At 40.9% G+C, this 18700-nt stretch overlaps 2 protein-coding genes across 2 annotated transcripts in view; one reads left to right on the forward strand and one right to left on the reverse strand.

The window, feature by feature from the left end:
- The window catches only part of EMC3 (ER membrane protein complex subunit 3), a 27123-nt gene extending 16816 nt beyond the window's left edge, over positions 1–10307 (reverse strand). The window contains exon 1 of the mRNA XM_006887676.1: positions 10112–10307. Within this exon, the coding sequence (XP_006887738.1) occupies positions 10112–10266 (155 nt within the window). The 5' untranslated portion in view covers positions 10267–10307. The remainder of the gene's footprint in view (positions 1–10111) is intronic.
- A 3159-nt stretch (positions 10308–13466) lies between these two features.
- FANCD2 (Fanconi anemia, complementation group D2) overlaps positions 13467–18700 on the forward strand; it is a 113022-nt gene continuing 107788 nt past the window's right edge. The window contains exons 1-5 of the mRNA XM_006887699.1: positions 13467–13530; positions 15100–15240; positions 15767–15834; positions 15962–16065; positions 16940–17000. Coding sequence (XP_006887761.1) covers positions 13467–13530; positions 15100–15240; positions 15767–15834; positions 15962–16065; positions 16940–17000 — 438 coding nt within the window. The remainder of the gene's footprint in view (positions 13531–15099; positions 15241–15766; positions 15835–15961; positions 16066–16939; positions 17001–18700) is intronic.

Here is an 18700-nt window from a genome sequence, read left to right on the forward strand (position 1 = left end):
GATTGGCACAGGACAGAGCGGAGTTTAGGGCTGTTGTACATAGGGTCGCTATGAGTCGCAGGCGACTCGACGGCACATAACAACAACAACAACAACAAATATGATTTATATCTGCATAGCTTTATGAGTAAAATGCATTTTTTATTAGAATTTCAAGTTTTAAGGGGTGAAATCCCCCAAAATGTTAAATTAATGGAAATCCTTCTTGAAAAGTCAAACAAGAAAACGTTGGCAGAAAGAAATACAAATGCTTGCCTTCTCTCTGCTCTTCAGCACAAACTCCCTAGCAGCTCTAAGCAGCCATTACCCACAGGCTTCCTTTTCCCCTTGAACATATTCTAATTTCTCCACAGGGTCAGAATGCTTTAGGACCCCTCTCTGTTACCAATTCTGCCCCATCATGCTGAATAACTTCTCTAAGTCTCACCATCTCCAAAAGGCAGTCATCAGAACAGAGCAAGGAAACAATGCATGGTTCAAAATTGGGAAGGGTGGACGCCAGGGATGTGTCCTATCTCCAAACCTTTTCAACCTGTATGCAGAACAGATTATCTGGGAGGCTGGGCTCTATGAGGAGAAGTGTGGGGTGGAAGTTCTATTAACAATCTGCGTTATGTGGATGACACAAGCCCGCTTGCTGAAACTGAGGAGGACCTGAAGCAAGCGCTTGCTGTAGAGGGTCAAGGACTGTAATCTTCAATATGGATTAAGGCTCAATGTCAAGAAGACAAAGAGTCTTACCACTGGACCAACTGGCACCATCAGGATGGATGGTCAAGAGACTGAGATTGTTCACTTGCTTGGCTCCAGAGTCGACCTCTTGGCAACAGCAGCCAGGAAATGAAAAGACGTATTGCGATGGGAAAGTCTGCATTAGGACCTTTCCAAGGTACTGAAGAGCAATGGTGTCTCTCTGGAGACTAAGGTGCCACGGTCTATGCAATCACTTGTTATGCAAGAGAGTTGGACAATGACTAGGGAGGAGAGAAGGAGAATTGATGCCTTTGAGCTGTGGTGCTGGAGAAGAGTATTGAGTGTAACATGGACTTCTAGGAAAACAAGTAAGTTCATCCTGGAGAGGGTTAAACCAGGTGACTCCTTGGAGGCAAGGATTCTGAGGCTTCGTCTGACATACTTTGGACATGTTGTAAGGTCCTTGGAGAGGGACATCATGCTTGGGAGGATGGAGGGACAGCGCAGGAGAGGAAGGCTGTCTATGAGGTGGATTGATTCAGTGACTGGGGTATCGGGCTGGGAGTGTCAGAGACAGTGCGACTGGCACAGGACAGAGCAAGAGTTTAGGATTATTGTACACAGGGTCGGTATGAGTCGCAAGCGACTCGACAGCACCTAACAACAACAGATGAAACTCCATGAAACTGTCCCTGATTCCTGAGGCCCTCGTGGCCTTTCCAGTCCTCTTCTTCCAGCCCTGATGTACTACACAGATGAGTGTTGTATATATATAGGCCTACAGAATTTAGATGTAGGAAGTTTGATGCGCTGGGAGCTAGTAGGGACTATCTGTCTACTGGTCTGTGATGAGATAAATATTGGGATGGAAAGTAAGGATTTGTGGACTTAATATGGTATCATCATGACATCCAAAATATGTGCTCAAAATAACTTACAAAAGCATCCTTCTGTGACAGACTAAAAATAAAACGGCTACTTCAGCACCTCCACTTTAAGCAGCTGGGTTTAGATTACCAGTACCAGCTACTGTCAGGTCAACTGTGACTCATGGGGACCTCACAGGTTACCGAAGAGGTATGTGTTCCACAGGGTTTCTGTGGCTGATCTTGTGGAAGCAGATTACCCTCTGCATGGGTCTGAACCACTAACTTTTGGGTAACTGTCAAGAGGTTCATCATCTTTGCTACCCAGGGATTCCAAGCTCGAGACTGCAGTTGTTGAGGCTGCTGTGGAGTCAACACTGGCTCACAAAAACACCATGTGACATTATTTAAACTGTGAATTAAGAACCAATTTTGCATGCAATTTTTTTTTCATTGGTTTATGCAACTTTATTGAAGAAAAATAAATCAATTACTAGCAGAGCTATTAGTTGATCACTCATCCATTGACAACTTGCATCATTTATTCAGTGCTATATTAAACAGTGTATTGGAAGACAGATTAACTAATAGCTCCAAGCCTCCTAACAATTTAAATGAAAATTACAAAATGTTTGAGACCCTATTTTGGAATACAAAGGGTGTTTGACTTCCAATTTCCATTTGCATGCAATTTTTACAGAAGCAGATGGCCAGGTGCCACACAGCTGCTGAGTAGGTTTAAACCACCAATCTTTTAGTCAGCAAGTAAGTGCTCTGTCAGGATTCCTTGGGTCTAGAATAAAGACAAAAACTGAACTCTGTACAGACAGGTTTGAATCCTGGCTTGGCTGATTAGTTCTGTCACCCTGGCCAAGTCACTTAAGTTTCCACTGCTTCCATTCCTATTTATGCAATAACAGATTCATTCTTTCATTAAGTGTTTGAGTGCCAAATACTGTGCTATATCAACAAGAGTGAGCAAAAAATAAACATCCTCTGAATGTTAAAGACTAATATGGTAGAAAAACATAAGTAGTCTTAGGAATAAATGTAAAATTTCAGTAAGTGAAAGGAAGGAAGGAAGGAGAGATGGGTAATGTTACATATGGCATGTATAATATATGGCATGTGTTACAGGTGATCTGATTCAATTAATGATGTCAAAGTGTCAGAAAAAAGCTTCATTGAGGATGCTTAGAGATGAACAGGAATTAGGTTGACAAAATGGTGAAGGGTAGAGGATGGGCAAAAGCCCCATGGCAGGAGTAAACATGACTCTTCCAATCTGAGAAAGGCTAATGTAGTTAGAAGAAAGAAAGTACCAGAAGATGGAACTGGAAGAGTAGGCAGGAGTGAGACTATACAAAGACATGTGAATCCTATTGGATTTTCATCTTTACCTTAAGAGCAAAAGAAAAGTACCATAGAAATCTATTATTCTCCCTCTGAGTTTTTTATCACTTGGGTGAAAACTCCCTGACAATAAGGTCCTTTTGTGGTTTCGTATCATTGAGTAAGAACCAAATCATAGCTGACCTGCTGGTAGGTTTTCAGAGGCAACAGGGAAAAGACTGGCCATCTTTCTCCCAGGAAGCAGCTGGTGGATTAAAACCTCATGCTTTGGGGATAACAGGACAGCTTCCTACTACTAGGCCATCAGAGCTCCATAGGACCCTAGTCTTGCCTTATTTCATGCCCTATGGCACACAATAGAGCGCAGGGAACATAGTGGGTCATCAATAAGAACTTGTTCAGTGAAATAACAATTTAAGACCTTTCCAACTACTATGATTCAGAGACATTCAACAAGGTGTTTTACAATTACAGTGCTGAACAATTCTGTAGAATTGTAACTGAGAATTGTGACTCTAAGGCATTTAGGGACTTCGAATAAAAGCAAACATTACTATGCCCTTTCTCAAGCAGTATTTCAGAACTGCATTCTTTGAAGTCTGCCTATATGACAAAGAAAATTTAAATTTTGTTCCGATTTCCAAATCTTTTAGTAGTAATAAAAACTAAGCTTCCCTTTTTGCAGTCGAAATTTGTACTCAAGTTTCTTATGAAAAATTTTTGCTTTAAAGGCAGTTATTCCTCAAAACAGAGGAATAACTTTGATATTCTTTAGGATCTGTGATTATTTTTCCTTTCCAAGGGATCCGTATAAAGTTTTAAATCACTCTTTACATACATTCTAATTCCCAATGTAGTCTAACACATTTCTTTTTTATTTTTTGTTTAATTCATTTTAGAAAAGTTTTAGTAAAATCTCCCAAGTTGTAAAAGCTTTATAATTTAGGAAATTAAATGTCTGTTTGTGATCATTCAGGCTAATAGATATTTATACTATATTTAGAGGAAAGCTTTGCAACTAAAAAACATCTCTTGCCTTGAACTTAGGCAAGCTCAGAATCGCCTGCAGGGGCATAGATGTGTTCAAATGAAGTCAGACCTGGCAGGTTCTAGAGAATCAAAAGATCCAACACTTTTCTCAAGGAATGGGAAAACTATGATTTGTGTGCCCTCTAGTGGCCCTTTAGGGTACCCTGTAGAACTTGCAGTCAAAAGAGATGGATGACAGTGAACCAATGGTCACACAATACAAAGAACTTTCTAGTGTTCTGAACTTTGGGTATTTCACCAGAGAGCTTTTAAAAGATAACCTGAACCTGAATTTCCCTTTTTTCCCTCCAGTTTTTACATTACTGAGTTTTTATATTACTGAATTTCTTTGTGTACAATACCAGAAGCAGAGAACGCCTGAAAGATTTTTATCTGTGTTTTATTGACTAGGTGACAATCCTAACAAATTATGACTAATAATGAAAAGAATGGGAATCCTAGAACACTTAATTGTGCTCATGTGAAATCTATACTTAGATCCATAAACAGTTATCCATGGACTGCCAAAAGAACAAATAAGTGTTGTGATGGTGAAACTTTCGTTTCATATACTTTGGGCATATTGTCAGGAAGAGTTTGTCCTTGGAAAAGGTAGAGGATCAGAGAAAGAAAAAGACTCCCAGAAAAGATGGGTTGACCCAGTGATTGTAACAATGGGCTCGAACGTATGAGAGATCACAAGGATGGTACAGGTTAGAGCAAGGTTTAGACCTGTTGTTCACAAGGCTCCTATGAGCCCTAGTCAATTTGATGGAACCTAACAACACTAAATATACAAACAGAAAATTTGCTTTCTTCAGAATTTTAAAAGCAGTTTAACATTTAGGAAAATCATATCCACAACAGCATTGCGTTCTGTAATATGTAAATAGCTAATCTATCTATAGGGAGCTCTGGTGGCCTAGTAGTAGGGGACCACACTGTCAATCCAAAGACACATGATTTGAATCCATTAGCCGAAAGATAGGCAATCTCCTTCTGTGCAATTTAATGCCTCTGAAAACCCACTGGGAAGGTCAGCTATGGGTCAGTTCTGACTTGATGGTACTCAACAACAATATATCTGTATCAGACTACAATACACTTTGTCTCAATTATGGTTCTTTATAGCATCCACTTCCTAAACCACATGACTCCTGAAACAATGAACTTTGATAAATGTCCATAGTCGTAGAGGGGCTTCAGGCCCTTTGTTCATAGGGCCGTGCTAGACTAGAAGGCAATCAACAACAATATAGTTAGAACCATGCATCTGAGTTCTGCAGGACAAGGATAGGTGTGTACAAAGCACTTATGAAATACATATTGTCTTACTGCAAACTACTTCCTTTTCATGTTTTCTGATCTTATAGCTAGAGTATTAAGTTGATATTTTTGTTTGTTACGGTACATAGTGCATTAATTATACTGTCAATTTCCATTTTAGTTAGAAAAGGAAGTTTTGGTATGATATTCTGAACCACTGCTTAAAATCACATACTGCACTAAGGGTAGACCGCTATCGCTATAGCAGAGAATTCAGAAGAACAAAATTGTGATTAAGTGGATTTCACTTGGGAGTGAGATTTATCTGGGTTCAAGTATAGGTTACTCTATGAAGGCTATTTAACTTCTCTGGGCTTCCTTTCCTTAAACTGTAAAAACAAGATTAGGAATATATCTATTACTGTGGACTCCGTGATGATGTTGTGAGGATAAAATGAGAACAATTTATTGGGAGTCCATAAATGCAGAATGCCTAAGCTCTTTCTACTTTTCATTCTGTTATATCGTCAACTGGTAGCTTCATGATGGATGGAGAAGAGATTGACGAAGTTAACAATTTCGGTTTGCTTGGCTCCACAATCAACACTCTTGGTACCAGCAGCCAGGAAATCAAAAGACAAACTGTACTGGGGAAGTCTGATGTCAGGGACCTCGCCAGCATGCTGAGGAGCAATGACATCAGTCTAGAGACTAAGGTGCACCTGATCCAGGCCATGGTCTTCGCAACTGCTTGCTATGTATCAGAGAGCTAGACAATGACTTTGGATGACAGAACAACTGATGCTTTTGATTTGTGGTGCTGGAAAAGAGTACTGGACATATCATGGACTGCCAGGAAAACAAATAGGTCTGTCTTGGAGAGTTTGAAACAAAGTTTCTCCCTGAAGGCAAGGATTTTGAAGCTCTGTCTCACATACTCTGGGTATGTGACCAGTAAGGACCAGTCCTCAAGAAGGACATCATATTCGGAAGGGTGCAGGGACAGCTCAGGAGAGAATAACCTTAGATAAGATGGACTGACATGCCAACTGGGCCAAGGGGATTAGGTGTGTTGGAGTCAGTGAGATTGCCTCAGAATAAGGCAGGGTTTAGAACTGTCATACATATGGTCTCTGATAGTCACAGGTGACTTGACAGCATATAACAAAACACAGCCTTCCATTCTGCTGGAAACTGACGTCTTAAGGTTAGCTCCAGGGGGGCAGGGGTGGCTCTGATCAGTTCTGAACCTGTAGCCACAGAAAAAACAATCACACCTTGAACTTGAGAACCAGAACACTCAACTTCACATCCTAAATGTCATTATGATCATGGGGTAACTACAGTATTCTCTTATGGCTGTAACTGTAAAGTAGGACAATAGTACCTACTTCATGAGCTTAAATCAGTGCTTATCATAGTGTCTGGCACAGGACCAGTGCTTAATTGTTGACTATTTTTTAATCTTCTCGGTATAATTGTGGGCACACTAAAAATAATAAAGCAGCGCTACTCAAAAATTCATGGTTGCACCACAACAAGATAACCGTAAATAATCCAATTGAAAAATAGACACAGGATATGGACACTTCACCAAAGAAGACATTCAGATGGCCAACAAGCACATGAAGAAATGTTTAAAATCTTTAGCTCTAAGAGAGATGCAAATCAAAACAACTATGACATATCATCTCACCCCAGTCAGAATAGCAAAATTTAACAGAACAGCAAGCAACAAATGCTGGTGAGGCTGTGGAGAAACTGGAACCCTTATTCACTGTTGGTGGAAGTGTAAAATGGTGCAATCACTATGGAAAGTAGTGTGGCACTTTCTCAAAAAGTTGCAAATAGAGATACCATTTGGCCCAGCAATTCCACTACTGGGACTATACCCTAAAGAGACCATTACTGCCATCCAAGCAGATATATGCACACCCATGTTTATCACGGCTTTGTTCACAATAGCAAGGAGTTGGAAAAACCTAAGTGCCCATCAATAAATGAATGGATAGAGAAGTTGTGGTATAGTCACACAATGGAATACTACGCTGCATTGAAAAACAAGGAACTCATGCAATATTATTCAAAATAGGTGACCGTGGAGGACATTATGCTGAGTAAAATATCTCAGTCACAGAAAGACAAATACTGCATAGTGCCACTGTTATAGAATGGGACTGATATAGGGGTTGGGGTAAGACTGAGAAAAACTGGATAAATTATATACACTGCATTGAAATAGATGCATGAGAGAACAGTTTAAAAGCGATATATGATAGGGTATAATGGTTATCACAAGAGTCCAGAATTAAGGTTGCATAGTGGAGTGCACGTGGGGCGGGGAGGTGGGTGTGGTGGGTGTGGTGTTGGGGGGACGAGGGGGTTGTATACCAATGAAGGAGTTTTTCTTTTGCTTTTCAAAGAGAGGAGCGAACTGGGGGTGGGGGCAGGGAGAAAAGTGCAATAATGAATAAATGGAAATCCAAAATCTTTGTAAATGTTCATTAAAATTAATAAAATTTTTTTAAAAAAGAAAAAAATTCATGGTTATAATCTCAGTCACTTTGTACTTATTTTTTTTCTACATTAGCTGTCTACTTATAGAAATTTTCAAAGGAATTCTTCAATTACCAGCAAATGAAAGACTAGTATGATTTGCTACAAATAGAAGCTAGCTGTTAAAAGCAATACAATAAAAACAAAACGATTTTACTGAATTTTGGCTAGATAATGTTGCTTGCAGAAAATCCAAACTCACTGCTGCCAAGCTGAGGCCCACTCACAACTGGGTCTCCAAGGAAGCAGACTGCCACATCCTTCTCCCAGGAAGCTCACTGGGGACTTCAACCAGTGGCACTGTGGTCAGCAGTCAACTGCTCTGACCACAATTACAAAAAAGAAAAAACGGAATCCATTGTTCTGTCTAAAATGTGACAAAGTGGAGAAGATGTTGTGACACACACCTGAAACAGTCTCTTAGACTGAACCGTGCTTATTACCTCCAAAATATGCTGAAGTCCTAACCCCTGGTATCTATCAATGGAACTTTGGAAAAAAGGTATTCGAGAATGTTATCCATTAGCATGAAGTCCTCAAGGTTGATCCACATTGTATTTCACAGATTCAAGGTTTTTAACATTTCCTAGTATTCCGTAGGGTGTTTTGGTGGCTTAGTGGGAACCCAAAAGTGCTAACCCAAAAGTAGGTAAGTGGTCCAAATCCATCATCTAGCTGCTGCTCCACAGCAGAAACATGGGCAATCTGTTCTCAAGCCATTTACAACCTCTGAAAACCCACTGGAGGGTCAGCTATGAGTCAGACTCAATGGCAATGAATGAGATTGAGTATTCTACATGGAGTTTTCCTGACTTAGTGGTAAGGAGTTGTGCTGCCAACCCTGAGGCAAGAGGTTCAAATCCACCGGCTGCTCCTTCACAGGAGAAAATTGGATGATCTTGTGATTTACAGGCTCTGAAAACCAACTAGAGCACCAGCTATGGGTCAAATTTCAACTCAACAGTACATAACAACAACACAACAAACGGATAGAACAGGTTCTAATCCCATCTGAACAATGTCCTTATAAAAAAAAGAACACACACACAGAAGAAAAAATAATTGTGTGAAGATGCACATATATACCAAAGAATGTCTGGGGCTACCAAAATCTGAGTGAGGCAAGAAAGGATCTCACCCAAATAAACTTTGAAGAGAACATGGCCTTGCTGATACCTTCAATTTAGACTCCTAGCTTCTGAACAGTGAGACATTAAATTTCTGGATTTTCAGTCACCCATTTTGTGAGGCTTTGTAAGGCAGTCGCAGGAAATGGATATGTGGTGGTGGAGTTGAATACCACTCATAGCGACCCTATAAACAATGCATCTGAATGAACTCTGCCCTACCCTGTGCGTTCTAAACCATTTCTGACATACTTTGAAAACATCAGAAAGAGTGACTGAAAAGTTATTATTTTAATATAAGGGCACTTGTTTAGGTACTATCTAAAATAATCTCAAACTACTTGTCTATGCAAATAAATGTCATTCATCCATGAGGGAAAACTGCCTACGCACCAGGAAATGAAATGACAATAATTTCCTTTTCACTGTGTGCAAGGATTTTGTTATTTAGTATCTCAGCTGATCATCACAAAATTCTGGTTGTGATTTGAAAGTGTGCTACAAAGAGTAAAGGAAGCATGCACCTTGCACTTGAGTGGTATTTTTTTCCCCCTGGCAAAATATAAAGCTAAATAATTTGTAGGTGAGCCCATTCATTCAAGGATAGCAACTAGTCTAACAATAATCAAAACGTTTTTGAGCACTTAATAGTATCGCCCTTGTGCCAAGGTCTTAATAGACACCATCACCTAATTTAATCCTTCCAAGCATGAAGCCCTTGCCAAGTACAGCTTCTCTTAACAACATGCCCAAAAGCCTCTGACATCATGATGGTGGATTATCAGTGAAAGAGAGAAGGCCCTTAACCAGAAGGACTGACACAATGACAACAGCAATGGGCTCCAGTATGTCAGAGATGATGAGGATAACACAGATGGCACAGGGTTCAGATCTGTTGTTCACAGCGTTGCTATGAACCTGTCGGTATTCGACTCGAACGCAGACCTAACAACAACTTTATCCCTTATGCAAGCTTGTCACTGATACTCCAATGATTCCCACTTTACAGATGAAGAAAACGAGAGAGAGAGAGAAAGAAACGAGAGAGAGAGAAACGAGAGAGAGACAGAGACAGAGAGACAGAGAGAGAGAGAGAGAAACCTGACCAGGGGTTAAGAGAGTCAATGGAGTTCTATGCAAACCTGAGAAACTGACATAACCTCTGCACTTGACCCAAGGTCACGGGAGTGTGAAGTTGACCGCAGAGGGGAGTGCGCTGACCTGTCTGACACTTGCTCCTGTGTAAGCTTCTTGTCGCTCTGTAGCAGAATGGACACGTAGTGGCGGATCATGCCTACGAAAAAGGTAATGATAACGATGGGCAGGACCACCCAGAGGCGGATGTTGGAGTCCAACAGTAGCTCCGGTCCCGCCATGTTCACTGAGAGACGATCCCCGGAGAAGAGTGACCGAATTTCTCTTCAGAGCGCGGAGGTTTCTTTCACGGTTCACCGCAGGCCTTCCTACCTCACCTGCGGCGGGTGGGGGGCCCAGGGGACTGGCAGCCTACCATCTCGCGAGAGCTCAGCGCGCGGAGCACTTCCGGCGCAGACTTATGTCGTCACCGCGGCAACTCGAGTGGCGGGAAAATGGAGAACTCAAAGTCGCGGTGTCTGTCGCCACCGGTGAGTAAATCGGAGTCGGAACTTCTTACGACCTCAGGCGCCGGCGTCCCCGTGTCTAGTTCCGAGCTGACACAGCCTTTCCCTCTAGAGCGTCACTACTCCATCCTCTTTATGCGGCTTATCTTCGGATAATCTCTTCAAATACCTTCCTGTATTATTCGGATGTTGAAAAGGACTTCATACATTTTAACCCCTTCCCCACCACACACAGAGTTTACTGGGTACAGGCACCTGGCCCCACCTCCCACCCTTCAGGCTTCCCTAAAGACGAGTTAAGAGTGTGTGTCTTACAGTCAGCCCATCCTGATTTGCGTGTGTAATTTTTGAGTTTTATTTTTTCCATCTGCAAAAAGGCTGATAAAGATTATGAGGATTAAATCAGGCAATAGATACGTAAAAGTTTACAATAGCCTGGCACATCTAAATGTTAACATTATTGGAAGTCATTATAATTAAGTGTAAGTAAGTACAGAGGGAGATAGTAGCGTTAGAATCACAGCTCTGCCATTGCGAACTATCAAGCGAGAACCTCCAGCAGGTTTTCAGAAGCAGTAAATCACAGAGTTGGAGGTAGGAGTGACATCCATTTTCTAAACAACATACCTCCAGAAACTATGAACTTTGATAAATGTCGATAGTTATAGAAAGACAGGCCTTTTGTTCATAGGGTCGCTATGCTATGTGTCATGCTTGACTCTATGGCAAACAGCAAGAAATCACAAGGCAGCAGATTGCCCGTCGTTTCTCCCGTGAGTCAGCTGCGGAATTCGAACCTGGCATATTTAGATTGGCAGCGCAGCTCTTTGCGATTAGGCCGCCAGAACTGCTTATGCTGTTGAATAGGAGAATAATAATGGCCCTTGCTTTAAAAATTTTTGTGATACTTAAATTATTACGTATAAAGCATGTAACAGTTCTTGCTGCATAATTAATGCTATTAGTATTTTACATTTCCTGCAAGGCATTCTCACTAAATGAACTTTCTCCAGCATTTTCTTTGTATCATATACTGTGCTGGAGCCCCATAATCTAATTTGATTTAATGAAGGCCTTAGGAGAATCCTTCAGTGATGATGTTACTGTTGTTGGGTGCTGTCAAGTTGGCCTTGTTCTTATTAAACTCAGACTCATTGGCACTGTGTTAGAACAACCTTTAGTGGGTTTTTGGATACTGTAAATTGCACAGGAGGTTAAGGCCCATCTTTCTCCTAATTGGAACTTGAACCTCCAGGAAAACTTAGCACAACTCCTTGTGAACTACACCACCAAAACTCCATTGGTTAACATTAGCCCCATGCAAAATGGAGTGAAATACCGCCCAGTTCTTTGCCATCCCATGTAGTTAACATAAGAGCAGACTGTTCCCTCATCTTCCTGTACTTGGCAGAGTATTCAAACACTGTGCCGCCAGGGCTTTTACGACAGTCTTGATAGTAAATTTCTGAGGGTTAAACATCATGCTTCTCTTGTTCACAGTTGTAATCCTGGCATCTAACTCAGCCTGTAACATATGTTGTTGTTATGTGCCGTCAAGTTGCCTGCGACCCTATGTACAGCAGCTCTGAACTCTTCCCTGTCCTGAGCCAGTCTTACTGATTTTGACACACCAACCTCTCTGGCCCCAGTTACTGCATCAATCCATCTCACTTGAGGTCTTCCTCTCCTGTGCTGTCCTTCCACTCTTCCAAGCATGATGTCCTTCTTCAAGGACTGGTCTCTCCTGGCTACATGCCCAAAGTATGTGAGAAATCCTAGCTTCAAAATCCTAGCCTCCAAGGAGAGACTTGGTTTCACCCTCTCCAAGACAGACCTATTTGTTTTCTTGGTGACCATGATTTGTTCAGGACTCTTTTCCAGCACCACAATTTGAAGGCATCGATTCTTCTTTGTCATCTTTAGTCATTATCCAGCTCTCTAATGCATAGCAAGTAATTGTGAAGACCATGGCCTGGATCAGGCACACCTTAGTCTCTAGACTGACATCATTGCTAAAATGTTAGCACTCTGGAGAGGCCCTGACAGCAGATTTTCTTAATCCAGTTCATCTTTTGATTTCCTAACTGCTGATGTTAAAAGAGTGTTGATTGTGGAGCCTAGCAAGCTGTAATTGTCAACAACCTCAAATTCTTCTCCATCTATTATGGTACTGCCAGTTGGACCAGTGGTGAAAATCATTGTCTTCTTGATGTTAAGCTTCAATCCATATTTGACTATAGTTCTTGACCTTCTTCAGCAAGTGCTTCAGTTCTTCAGTTTCAGCAAGCAAGGTTGTGTCATCTGCATCACGTAGGTTACATATAGTATTGAATTAGTTAAAGGAAAGGGGGGAAAAGGGTTGGATGATGATGTATCTTAAATGTCAAAGAACTATCGATTTTACCCTTAGCAAGAGTCTACTGGTCTGGCTCAAGACAAATCTAGATAACAAATCATTCTCAAGAGCTAGGGAATCCTGACCAGACAGAAAAGTTAAAATTTCCTCATCATTACGGCATTGAAGTCTATGGGGGAGAGAATAGTCTAAAAGTATTATATTTTAGGGCATTATTTTTATCGTAGGAGTATACAATGAGGGTTGTAGAGTGGATTATATTTGGGGCTAGGGGGTGGGGGTTGGGGAGGTGCGGGGGGCGTGGGGATTGTGTACCAATGAGGGAGTTTTTCTTTTGCTTTTCAGGGAGAGGAGCAAATGGGGGGGGAAGGGGTTTGTGCGGGGAGAAGGGTGCAACAATGAATGAATGCAATCCCAAAATCTCTGTAGATGTTCACTGAAATGAAAAATAACCTAAATTAAAAAAAAAAAAATTCCTCATCACCTAGATTTAGGTACCATTAGAATAAAAACTAGAACCCCTCTGATTTTAAGTAGAGCGGTTTTCTACTGGGTCTGATTTCTAGAGAGTAACTTCTCTGATTTTGTTCTGATTTGACTGCAGAAGTCTTTGAACGAAATGGTTTCCAAAAGAAAACTGTCAAAATCTGAAGGTAACGAAAATGCAATAGAAGATGCCTCCAGTAAGTATCTAGTCATTTCTTGTAGCAAATGTATGGGACAGTTAAAGTGATTCAGCGTTCCTACTTTTTAAAAGTGTCGGGAGTTATGAAGATATGGAAAACACAGCATCTGGTATCAGAAGTTTGGGATTAAATTGTTGCCTCTAATTCCACATGTAACTCCAAATATTTCCACAATCTGTGCCTGAATGTTACAGACCGAGGGTACAATATATTAATAATTAATAACGAGACAAAATACCAAGAATGCGATAAAACATAGTGTAAAAAAACAAGTGGTCAGCAGTTCTAATCAACTAAAGCTCCATAAGCCATGCTTCTCTGTGTATTGAGTATCAGGGAAAGCAAATCATAAAGAGAATTCTCTTGTAAATGAAGCTGAATTTCTTCTCTTTTGTCAACCTGATACTTAGCTCACAAGGAAGTAGTTCACAAGTATAGACTTTCACATTCCCCTGCCTGGGACCTAGCTACCTCTGGTCAGCAGGAAGCAGCTCATTTCCTGTGATCTGTCACAAGAGAAAGTCCAACTTAGAATTTTGTGATTCCTTCAATTTCTAAATAAGCATACAGTTTATCATACAATATTTGGTAAGAACTTTGGCTTCCCACACTTGAGTTTCCACATCTATAATTGAGATTAGTGTTAAAGGCTTTACCTGCTATACATTATTTTGGCATAAAGGTACAATATAGTATTTGACCTTTCTTGCTGAAAAAAAAAGACCTGTCATTTTTTTTTTTAAATATGGCTAGGTAAGTGTTAAGATGTTGTTGAGTACGGCCAAGTTGAAACCAACTCATATCTGACCCTCCTAGGTTTTTAGAGGCAGTAAATAGCATAGGAGATTACCCAGTTTTCCCCTGTGGAGCAGCTGGTGGATTAGAGCTGCTTACTTTTGGGTTAACAGCACAGTTTCTTAACTACTAAGCAATCAGAACTCCCTAGTGTTAGTAATATATAAAGGAAAGACACCATATCAAAGCAGACACATTAGAGGCAAAGAAACAGTACAGGCAGTGCTTATGAGAATATGGTTGGCAGAAGCCAAGAGATGAGGCTGATAATCCTTTTCACCCATTGCACACATTTATTCTATTAAGGCATTGCTAATTTGTTGATTTGAAAGCTATTTCTTATTCTCTTTCTCATTGCCATGAAGTCAGAACTGACTCAGTTCTCATCCTCCAGAAGGTTTTCTTACACTATACATAAAATAGAAGATTACTCGTCTTTCTCCATAGAGCCACTGGTAGATTCAAACCTTCAGGGAAGCACCACCTTAATATTAACTGTGCAACTTTCTATTTGTTGTTTCTTGTTGAGTTGAAACTGATTCATAGCCAACCCTTTAGCAGATTTTCAGAGGTTTTAAGTCACACAGGAGGAGATTGCCCTTCTTAATCCCATGGAACAGCTGATGGATTCAAAGTGCATGCCCTAGGATTGGCGTTACAACTCCTTACCACTAGGCCACCCAGAGCTCCCTATTGTTTATGGATTTGTATTTTAATCTTTAACTTACTTTGTCACATTTTAAAAATACCTTTTTAAAAATCTATTTTCAGAAGCCAAGAAGCTACTGCTTTCCAAAAAGATAAAGAAATCACAGGTTCATATTGAAGTTGAAGAAGATGGCAATGTATTTATAGAGCTGCTTAAGACATCGGGAATTACACTTAAAACAGGAGAGAGTCAGAATCAGCTAGGTAATGCTTTTTCTCTGTCTCCTGTACTTAGTCAAAAGACCAGTATAGACTTTCTGGCCATAGAGACAATGAGGATTTTAAATTGGCAGGACATCCATCTTGAGATCAGCACAGAATTAACATTTTTAGGGAATATTGTTGCCATCTTTTCCTGGTCCTTATTAGTATATTTAAGTAAAATAGTTCTAATCCTTCTATGGGGAAAAATGTATATGCTAGTATTTCTTCATTGCGGGGAAGGGGGGAATTAATATTCAGAAACAAATTAGATCTGTGTTAGAATAACTTCAGAAGAACATTGTAAAGCCATGCAAGGCAGTATGTTTGTAGTATCGCTTGTTCAAGCCTGATAGAAGTGTGGCAGGTGTTTCTTAGAATATATTCTATCAAAGCCCTTTCGGTTTTAGAAATTTTGATTCTGCCATTAAATTATTAAATCAGTAGTTATTGATTTCATCAGACAAAATCTTAGAGCTGGTGAGAGATGTTAAGTGTTTTGGTGATCATTTATTCCTTTCACCCGTAGCTGTTGATCAGATAGTTTTCCAGAAGAAGCTTTTGCAGGCCCTGCGGAGACATCCTTCCTACCCTCAAGTACGTATTTTCGCCCTGGCACTTTTACCAGCCATGCTCTGGAATTGGGACAAAAACACTGACTAACAGCAAATATCAGACTAACCATCTTATTCCCCCTCTTCCTCTTTTTGATCTCCTTATGAAGATAATAGAAGAATTCGTTAGTGGCCTGGAGTCTTACATTGAGGACCAAAGCCATTTCAGGAGCTGCCTTTTGTCTTGTGAGCGGCTGCAAGATGAGGAAGCCAGGTGTGGAGAAGAGACTTAGTGTCTTGTTGAAATTCACTCTGTTATACTCACTGCATTGGTGGTAGTGATTGGAGAGGGGAGACCATAGTGTTTTTTTCATTTAACTTTTGAATTATAGCTTTCTTTTCATCAAAGTTTCACCCTTAGAACTAGTAGGCTTATGATTATAAGGCCAAGAACCAGAAGGTTTTTCTAGAGTATGTCTCACTTGTGTTGCATTTCAGCTTTTCTTTTCTTAAGATAGACCGTCGTGAGACACGTTAGTTTTACCCTACTGATGATGTATTATTGCCATGGTAATCCTGCTCAGTACGAGAGGAACCGCAGGTTCAGACATTTGGTGTATGTGCTTGGCTGAGGAGCCAATGGGGCGAAGCTACCATCTGTGGGATTATGACTGAACGCCTCTAAGTCAGAATCCCGCGCCGCGGAACCTCGGTTGGCCTCGGATAGCCGGTCCCCCGCCGCACATCGGGACCGGGGTCCGGTACGGAGCGCCCTCCGTCCCGGGAACACGGGGAGCGGCCGGAACACGGGGAGCGGCCGGAAAGGCGGCCGCCCCCTCGCCCGTCACGCACCTCACGTTCGTGGGGAGCCTGGTGCTAAACTATTCGTAGACGACCGGCTTCTGGGTCGGGGTTTCGTACGTAGCAGAGCAGCTACCTCGCTGCGATCTATTGAAAGTCAGCCCTCGACACAAGGGTTTGTAAAAAAGAAAAGAAAAAAAAAGATCCATCTTTTTGTATTCTGTATTTCTTACTTAGCTAAAGTAATGGTGGTTTTTCTTTAAAGAGTATTTCTTGAAATAGTTTTACGAAGAAAAACATCAAAACATTATAATGAGAAATAAAATGGAGAACATTGTTTTTTACAGCATGGGCACACCTTACTCCAAGAGTCTCATCAAGCTGCTCCTGGGGATTGATATATTACAGGTGAGCTTGTCACTTTCTTGGTGAACATCTTATTGGTACAGTTTGTGGTTTATGTCCAAGCATAAGGAACTGGAGCACAGGGTACATCAGGTTCATTAGAGAGGTTCAGTTTGAACATCTTTATTATACAGTCCAGTGTTAGAGCAAAGAGAGAAAAGAAGAAGCTGGTCCCAAGAAATGAATAGGCCCTTATTAAGTAGACCTGAGAGGGACTGAGCACAGAGGTGGTCAGAATGGTGTGCAGGTAGGGGCTGTTGAGATTTTAAAGGGTATAGTATTTTGCTCAGGAATTTGAAATAAGGGTGTTCTCAGGATATGATCAGGCCTAGGTCCTTATTAGGATTTGGTCATCTAGTTGCCTTGTGAAGATATTGTCCGGCTTCCTTGAGGAAATGGTCAGGCCTAAGGGAACTGCAACATCTTTCTCCAGTCCTGATGAGTCTGCTGTTGTTGTTGTTGTTATGTGCCGTCGAGTCGTTTCCGACTCATAGCGACCCTATGCATAACAGCCCTAAACCCTGCTCTATCCTGTGCCAACCGCACTGCCTCTGACACACCGATCCCGATTACCCCAGTCACTGAATCGATCCATCTCATAGAGGGTCTTCCCCTCCTGCGCTGTCCCTCCACCCTCCCAAGCATGATGTCCCTCTCCAAGGACCCATCCCTCCTGGCAACATGTCCAAAGTATGTCAGACGAAGCCCCAGAATCCTTGCCTCCAAGGAGTAGCTTGGTTTAATCCTCTCCAAGATGAATCTGTTTGTTTTCCTGGCAGATGAGTCTGCTAGGACAATATTTTTTGTCTTTGAATTATGCTAACTAGCCTAATAAATCTGCCAGCCCTCTTATTTCCTAGACATCTGATTCTTGTTTCTTAAAGCTGCATCCTATGTGTAACTCTGCTAGATTCATATTTCTATCATCTCCTATTTAGCTTTTTAGTTATTTATATAACTTGATTTTTTTGCCATTTTCCTCCTTTTTAGTTTGCGTGGATAATGCATCAGTATTTTAAAAAATACTAAATAAGAGCTTTGTCAGTTGTATAATGCATTTGACTGCTGAACGAAGGGTTGGCAGTTGGAATCTACTTATTGCTCTGTGGGAACAAAATGAGGCAGTCTGCTTCTTGTAAAGGCTTTGGAAACCTTATGGGCAGTTCTGTTAGAATCAATTTGATGGCACTGGGTTGTTTTTTTTTACAGTGAAAAATTTCCATTCTACTCTGCACTCTAATTTTCCTCCTTTTTTGCACATCACATTGTTTTCTTTACATTGGAAATTTTGAGTACAATTTACTTAGCTTACTTGTTCCTCTGAAGAGAAAGCCTCTCGCAAGCTGTAGTACTTTGTAATCTTTTGTCATGATTTGGGTGAAAGTATACAAAGCAGTGTGCGAGGAGGTAGAGTCGGAAAATCAAAAGGGCCGAACTCGTTCAGCATTTCTTAAGCTTAAGGAACTGAAGAGCAAATTCAAACCTAGAGTTGCTATAATCAAGGATGCTTTAAGCAGAATATTAAATGATCCAGGAAGTATTAAAAGAAGATGGAAGGAATATACTGAGTCATTGTATTGAAAGGAATTGGCAGATACAGAATAATTTAATGAAATAACATTGGAGCAAGAGCCTGTGGTGATGAGGGAAGAAGTTCAAGCTGCTTTGAAGGAAATAGCAAAAAATAAGGCCCCAGGAAGAGA

This window comes from Elephantulus edwardii, unplaced genomic scaffold (genome assembly GCF_000299155.1).
Source record: "Elephantulus edwardii isolate Elephantulus edwardi_28Jun2011 unplaced genomic scaffold, EleEdw1.0 scaffold00060, whole genome shotgun sequence".
Taxonomy (NCBI): domain Eukaryota; kingdom Metazoa; phylum Chordata; class Mammalia; order Macroscelidea; family Macroscelididae; genus Elephantulus; species Elephantulus edwardii.